General features: G+C 49.4%; 1 protein-coding gene across 1 annotated transcript in view; it reads left to right on the top strand.

Moving 5' to 3' along the window:
* TPD52 (tumor protein D52) overlaps nt 1–8,125 on the top strand; it is a 28,384-nt gene that overhangs the window by 9,969 nt on the left and 10,290 nt on the right. The window contains 1 exon segment of the mRNA XM_015425431.1: nt 7,834–8,010. Coding sequence (XP_015280917.1) covers nt 7,834–8,010 — 177 coding nt within the window.

The raw sequence follows: 8,125 nt of genomic DNA, 5'->3' as shown, positions 1-8,125 counted from the left end.
CCCGTCCCCGGGCCTCCCATTCCATTGGAGGGTTTGAATTTCCTGCCACGGAGCCTATTGGTCAGCTAGGGTGGGGAACTAGGATCCGAAGTCCTATTGTCCTGGGGAGCCAAGCTCCCGTCTTTCTTGCGGGCGCCATGTGGCGGGCCGCATACATAACAATGCCAATCTGCCTCCCAAGACTGCTCCAGGTGCTCCGGCCTGAGGGCTGCTGGGGGTGGGGCTCGAGTGCTCATTACTTGTGGCTCAATGTCTCCAGCTGCTCCGCCACCTTCCCTTCCCTTGGTTTGCTCGGGGAGCCTGAGCAAGCCGGCTGCTGGAGAGAAGGAGAGGCGGTTTAAACCACCTTCCCTTCCCTTGACTTGCTCAGGATCTCCGCGGCTGCAGAGAGCCCAAGCAAGCCGGCTGCTGGAGAGAAGGAGAAGGCGGTTTAAACCACCTTCCCTTCCCTTGCTCAGGATCCCCGCAGCTGCAAGGAGCCCGGGCAAGCCGGCTGCTGGAGGGATGTGCATTCGGGAACAGTGGGTGGGGATAGGGGCAACCTGTTTGGCGGCCCGTAGAATTGGACCCCCTGGTCCAATGTTCTTCAAACTTGGTTGGTATCTTGGAGAACAGCTCCAGCAGCTACCCTGTGAGTTTGGAGCCTCTCCCTCCAGCCCCCAGAATATACCCTATGTTTTCGCCATTGACTTCAATGGCCCATAAGATATAATGGGGCTGAAACTGACATTCGGCTGGCCCTTTTTCAGGCCCAGTGTTCTAGCGCAGAGCCTGAAAAAGGTGGGGGGGATGGCTCTGCAGGCCGTTTTTCAGGCTCAGCGCTCTGACAGAGCGTGAAAAAGGTGGGGAGGGCAGGGGGGCTTTGCAGGCTGTTTTTCAGGCCCGGTGCTCCGGCGCGGAGCCTAAAAAAGGTGGGGAGGGCGGCTCTGCAGGCCGTTTTTCAGGCCTGGCACTCGGGCAGAGCCTGAAAAAGGAGGCGGGGGGGCTCTGCAGGCCGTTTTTCAGGCCCAGCGCTCTGGTGGAGCCTGAAAAAGGTGGGGTGGGCTCTGCAGGCCGTTTTTCTGGCCTGGCGATCTGGCGGAGCCTGAAAATGGCGGGGAGGGCGACTCTGCAGGCTGTTTTTCAATTCTATGTCACAAACTTTCAGGTACTTGTATAATGCAATCATGCCTCCCCTCAGCCTTCTCCAGGATAAACCTTTCCTCATAGGCACCATTTTCCAGACCCCTGAAAGCCCCACACACACCCCACACTGGAACCAACTGATCGCTGGTGGGAACAGGGGACGGGGCTTATGTACCCGCCTCCTGGGCTCCTGACTGGCGCAGTGGTGCTCTGGTGCGCTCCGTCAGAAACCGAGGCCTGCCCCTCGGTCTTTAAGGAGGACCCCTGATTAATTTCGCTGCAATGGACCAACAAATGGAACTTCTATCCAGAACCACGCGGTGGGGGGAACGTTTCGCCCCCCCTGCGGTGGTTGCAGCTGCCGCCGAAAGCGATGGCGGTGACCATAACTTTTAAAAGAGCCCCTAATCCGGCTGACCCTTTTTCAGGCCCAGCGTTCTAGCGTGGAGCCTGAAAAAGGAGGGGACGGTGGCTCTGCAGGCCGTTTTTCATGTCCGGCACTCTGGCGCGGAGACTGAAAAAGGCGGGGAGGCCAACTCAGCAGCCCCCCCAACCCCCGTGGTGGTTGCAGCTGTGGCCGAAAGCAGTGGCGGCCATAACTTTTTAAAGAGCCCCTAATGAGAGCGGGGGGAGCCAGAATGACCTCTTCGTGTGAGAGGTGGAATTTGTGTGCAAGAGGTGGAATTTAACTTTTTAAAGAGCCCCTAATGAGAGCTGGGGGAACCAGAATGACCTCTCGTGTGACATCACATGCGAGAGGTGGAATTTGCCCCTACAAGTCCAAGGCCACCACCCCGGGGTTCAGGGAGGCAGGGAAACGTTTCGCCCCCACCGCGGCTGTTGCCCAACTGATGGCTGGTGGGAGCAGGGGGCGGGGCTTATGTGCCCACCCCCTGGGCTCCTGACTGGTGGAGCGGTGCTCCGGTGCGCTCCGGCAGGAACTGAGGCCTGGCAGTCCCAGTCCTCATAGGACTTTAAAGTTGAATACCAATGCCTTGAAACAGATCTGGTACTCAGTTGGTAGCCAGTGCAATTGGTGTAGCATGGCCTGAATGCATGCCTGCAGAGATACCAGCAGGCACGCTGCCGCATTTTGCACTAGGTGGAGTTTCTGGATCAGTTTTGGGGTGGGCCTGGAAGTAACCATTGCACGGGTCCCTGTAGCCAAGTCCCAAGGGGAGAGATAGGGAACCAATTGCATCATGTAATAAATGTCTATGGTTTAGCAATAGGCCTATAGTAAAAAAAAAGATACTATAACGCAATGGGTGAAAGGGGGATAAGTGGCCCCAGAAATCACAAGATATTTAGCAACGATTAGTTGGTTTGGGAATGGAGATATGTGAACACACTGGGAACTTGAACAATACTATATAAACTTCCCACTCTTGTTCTGGTTATGGATAGATAAAAAGTGCCACTCTAAGACACAAAGGAATCTCATTCAGGATTCCCTGATAGAGGTATGGGATAAATGTAAGACTCAGTTGAAAATGTACTAAATAGTACGTATACCAGTCTTGTCCTGACCTGGATGGCACAGGCTAGCTCAATCATGTTGGATCTTGGAAATTAAGCATGGTCAGACCTGATTAGTGCTTGAATGGGTGGTCACCAAAGAAGTCCAGGGTTGCTGTGTCGATGCAGGCAATGACAAACCACCTCACCTCTGTTTGTCTCTTGCTTTGAAAATCCTACAGGTCACCATAAGTTAATGGCAACTTGACAGCACTTTCCAACAATATGCCAGTCTTACTGATAATATAAGTTTAATTCCTTTAAGTCATGTGTAGATGTTGGGTTAATAAGAATACATGACTGTGCTCATGAAAGTTCAGTCAACCCTGTCAAAAATAGCAGGTAAGGTAGGATTAACACCAGTCATAGTTTTCCAATATCCTCAAATTAAAAGTGTCATTTTGACCCTACAAAACAAATCTATTTCATCTCTTAAATAAATGGGAATGTATTATATTCAGATGATTTGGAGAGAAAGGACTGGTTGCCAAAATACATGTGCTCATAGCATACTTAAGTGGAGGAAATCATTATATGAGTTGGTGGGGAAGGGAAAACTGATTATATAACTAGGTGGGAAACTGATTTAAAGAGGATGATTCTGGATAATATTTGGCTTCAGTTACACACATATATTCAAAAATGTTCATTATATATAGGAATAAGAAAATTCTATTATGACTGTACCCCACAAAAACTGGTAAAAGGGCATTGATTTCTTCAGTTTGCTGGAGATGCAAAAATCACATTGTATGTTTGTCCATATTTAGTGATTTTGTCTAAATATTCAGATATTTTGATAAGGGAAATGTCAGTTTAGAGTGGAAATTACTCACAATAAAATCCCAATTAATCCAGCTACAGATCTCTTAGGATATCTTAATAAGTGTTAGAAAAAGTAAGGAGCTTATAAGAAATCTGCTTAACGGCAGCAAATCTTTTTGCAGCATAATATTAGATGCAGGAGAAATGACCAGATATGGAGGTATGGCTTCATAAATTATAGCAAATTGTGTATATGGAAAGAAATGGTTTATAGACAAATTTGGGATGGTAAACAATTTGTACAAGATCCTTTTGTCTGGAAATGGTATCTCTCCTATATAATAATTCTATTTTCAAGTGGCAACATTCCATGCCTTCCCTCAGCCATTGGCCTGTCAGGCACCACTCAAGAGTACTCACGTGCCATTGGCCGGGTTCTGGGTCTGCTCCTCTTCCCCGCCCACTCCCACTTCAGCCACTGTGCCCTGTCAGAATTACTGGCAAACGGCTTTCTCTCTTGATGAAGACGCTTCTCCTGCTTGCCTCCTGTGTGGGACTAACTCTTCCCTCAGTGGCTGTTGGTAGGTGTAACGAAATGGCAGTTACCTGTGTTTGTAAGATGGCTGCCATCTGTGGTTAGTTGTTTAAAATGTTCCCCATAAGGTTTAATTGAGCTGTAGTTCCAGAGAGGGCCTGCAGGGTTATCACTCACTGGGTTGAATGGGGGTTCCTCATCTGCTGGCCTACAGTTCTGAAAAATACTGGGTCCGATACGCGATTAGTGATCAGCTCATGCTTTATTGGATTAGTCTAAAGAGTCGGACTCGACTGTGCGACTGAACAACAACAAGACAAACAAGCAGGACCGAAGCCCTGCTTAAATCTGGATACAACACCCCCCCACACACACACACACTACCCGTGATAGGTTATTTACAGTGCAGCTCCTGGTCAATAGGTTCCATCCAGGATCCTAGCTAACTATTGTTCTTGGTCTCAAGCTAGGCTAGTCAATGCCGGGCCCAGGACATAACAAGTTCCCAGCTGCCCCAAGGCCAAAAAGGGTGGGAAAAGAGGGACTGTCCCAAGTGGCAGGGCAGCATCAATATAGTCTCCAGCTAGGGCTGCCAAGCCGCGGCGGGGGATCCGCACATCTTCACAGGATCCCTGCCGCGGGGGACAGCGATACGCGTTGCACCGCTGTCGTCAGGATGTGACACTACGCGTCGCTCTGGCAACGGGGATGTTTGGAGTCCCGTTGCCAGAGTGATGCATAGCGTCACATCCTGGCGACGGCGGTGCAGCGCGTATCGCTGTCCCCCGACAAAGGAAGGAAACCCTTCGCAGGCCTTTGTGAGGAACTCATTGCAGCCAGTCCTAACTAGGGTTGCCAGCTCCAGGTAGGGAGATTCCTGGAGATTTTCTCGTAGAGTCTATGGTACTTCCTCCGGGGGGGGGGGAGAGATCTGCTGTCTGGAGTTCAGTTGTGATACCTGGCAATCTTCAGGCTCCTCCTGAAGGTTAGCTACACTAGGCGTAGTAGTCAGTGCTTCAGAGCAGGGTCTGCTAGATCCAGGTTCTTGCTGTAGAAGCTGAGTGGGTGATTTTGGACCAGTCACAGACTTTCAGCCTAACCTACCTCACAGTGTTGTTGTGTAAGTCAAACGGGGGAGAGGAGAATGATGTCAGCTGCTTTGGTCCCCATTGCAGAGAAAGAACTATTTTTCCTCCTGGATAGAGGCTGCAGTTGGGGGGGGGAGATGGAAAGCTGAAGAGTGAGGGGGAAATAAAGGTAGGTTGATGATTGGCTGGGAGGGAGATAGGGTTGCCAACTCCAGGTGGGAAATTCCTGGAGATTTGAGGGATGGAACCTGGAGAGGGTGAAGTTTGAGGAGGGATGGGACCTCAGACAGGTACAATGCCATAGACTCCACCCTCCTAACCTGCCATTCCCTCCTGGGGAACCACTGTTGCCAATCTCCAGGTGAAGGGTGGAGATCGCTCAGAGTTACAACTGATCTCCAGGAGGGAGGGGGGAAGAGATGGAAAGCTGAAATCAGAGGGGCAGATAATAGCAGGTTGATGCTTGGCTGGGAAGGAGATAGGCTTGCCAACTCCAGGTTGGGAAATTCCTGGAGATTTGAGGGGTGGAGCCTGGAGAGGGTGAGGTTTGAGGAGGGGTGGGACCTCAGACAGATACAATGCCATAGACTCCACCCTCCAAACCAGACATTTTCTCCTGGGGAACCATTGTTGCCAATCTCCAGATCATTCAGAAATACAACTGATCTCCAGGAGGGAGGGCAGGTCAGCTGCAGTTAGAAGGGCAGATAATGTTAGGTTGATAGTTAGCTGGGAAGGGGATGGGGTTGCCAACTCCAGGTTGGAAAATTCCTGGGGATTTCAGCGCTGGAGCCTGGAGAGGGTGGGGTTTGAGGAGGTCGCCACAGCAAATTGACGCTGAGTGCCCAAGGCCTTGGCACTCTCTCAGAGCCTCTTTCTAGAGCTTGTTGTATTTATTTCCACAACGAGCCTTATTCCTAGTCTATTTATATTGTGACTTGATGGCACTTAACTCACACCCAAAACTAAGGTCCCGGTCACACAAGTGGGAAAATCCGCTGGGGAAGGGAGGCATATTAGATGCGGAGCTAAAAGAAGCACGGGAGCGTGATCTTACGCTCCCCCGCGGCTCCGTTCTCCCTCCGTCGGCACCCTGTCACACTGGGGAGGCAACGGCGTAGTCCCAGCAAGGCAACACGGCAGTCTCGCATTAGTGCGCATGCACGGGTCGCAAATGGCTGCAGGATGCTACAGGCTGCCGGTTTGTCCGCTATCCCATGCCCGCCGTTGCTGCGGATCTTCCGGTAGGTACTCCATTTTCCCTAGTACCTTTTCGATCCGCATTTTCAACCAGATGCGATGGGTTAGGGGGGGATGCGTGACGCTTGCCAGATGTTGGCGTCTGATTGCGCCAGTTTGATCCGCCCTTAGTCTGTCCCCTCCGCATACCTAATTCTCCATGTGACCGGGGCCTAAATCTGATGAATGTGTACACAAGAAAGAAATTTTGTAGTATATTTAGCTATGTTATGGAATAGGATTATTAGGAAGAATTATAAAATATTATATGATATTATGACCAAAATCCAATAGTAGCTGTGGCTAATTTTGACTCAGAAAGAACTTTAGGTAAAGCAGCTCAATGCTGTAAAAAGGCTTCTTGCTACTGCTTGTGCTGAACCAGCAGGTTTGCTGCCAAGTGTGACCTGTCTTCTCTTCTCTGGATTACATTACTTCAAATTTAGTTATATTGGGGTAACTCAAAATATACTTGAGTCAGATTGTAACATGAAAAAGAACAGTTTGCCCAGGGCTTGATAAAACATAGGTGCCAGTTTGCCCTGGGGTAGATATTTCCATAATTTTGGTACCAAGAAAGATCTGCTCTCTCTTAGTAAAAGTACTCACAAAATCGCAGCCAGAGGCTGGACACAAGAAACAAGGTGGCTAGTACCAGCTACTTTAGAGAGATGGAAGGCAGTTGGTCTGTCTTTTGTGGAACACCCCTGCCAGCATAGTGTGATATGATATGGAAGTTCTTAAAACCTTACTGAAATCTGTGGAAGTTAAGAGATTGTGTATACTTTGAAGATTAGGTTTCCCTTGCTTGAAAGCCAGTTGAATCCGACTCTAGGGGGCGGTGCTCATCTCCGTTTCCAAGCTGAAGAGCCAGTGTTGTCTGAAGATGTTTCTGTGATCATATGGCCAGCATAACCAAATGCCAAGGCGCACAGAACGCTGTTACCTCCCCACTGAAGCGGTACCTGTTTATCTACTTGCAATTTCTTGCTTCTGAACTGCTAGGTTCAGAGTCAGAGACGGGAGCTCACTCTGTCACGCGTCACTAGGGTCTTGAACTGCTAAATGGTCTGCAACTCAGTATCTTAACCTCTGAGCCACCGCAGCCCCGCTTTGAAGATTACTTGTTTGTAATTCACTTGTAATGAGCACTGTTATTGGTGGAATGGTGTACAGGTCCTTGAAAATAGTGTCACTGAAAATCAAAATCATATATGCACACAGGAAGGATTGTTTGCTGACCTTGTCCAGGTGTAGATCCTGCTCCCCTGTTCAGCCTGAACAGGCATCTCCCTTCTTCCCAAGGTAACTTATTTATTGGAATGGACTGTAAAGTGCAGGATTTGGAGCTATTTGGTTGCTGGCCTGGCCTCCACTGGTGGGGACCCACAAGCAGTTATATCTCTTGTCTTCCCCCCTCCTCAGGTCTTTGCAATATAGCAGCCCAGCTTCCAGTTGCCCAAGCTTGCTTCAGTAAGCAGTATTATACTAGTGTAGAATAAAGTGTAACTATGGACTATCTTTAGTGCAACTGAGAAGTCAATTTTGATTTGCTTTTTAAAGGTCTGCTGAAACATGAAACCATTCCTGAAGTTGGAGAGGATGCCGCTGCTACTGTTACAGAAGCTCTGTCTGAAGAAGAACAGGATGAACTGAGAAGAGAGCTTGCTAAGGTGAACACTGGATGAAACTCTGACCTCCTCTGTGTGGGGTCCACAAAATGAATCTGGTACACAGACCACAGTATTTAACATGGATTTGAAGCTGCTGTTAAACATGGCGGTGGTCTTCCCCTACCCACCCACCCCTGGTTTTTAAAATTGGGTCCAGGAGAATGGCTGTTAAACTTAACATT

This window comes from Gekko japonicus, unplaced genomic scaffold (genome assembly GCF_001447785.1).
Source record: "Gekko japonicus isolate JY-2015 unplaced genomic scaffold, Gekko_japonicus_V1.1 scaffold301, whole genome shotgun sequence".
In the NCBI taxonomy this organism is placed as follows: Eukaryota; Metazoa; Chordata; class Lepidosauria; order Squamata; family Gekkonidae; genus Gekko; species Gekko japonicus.
Note: the sequence above shows the minus strand (reverse complement) of the source record. Positions and strands in the feature narration are given on the sequence as shown.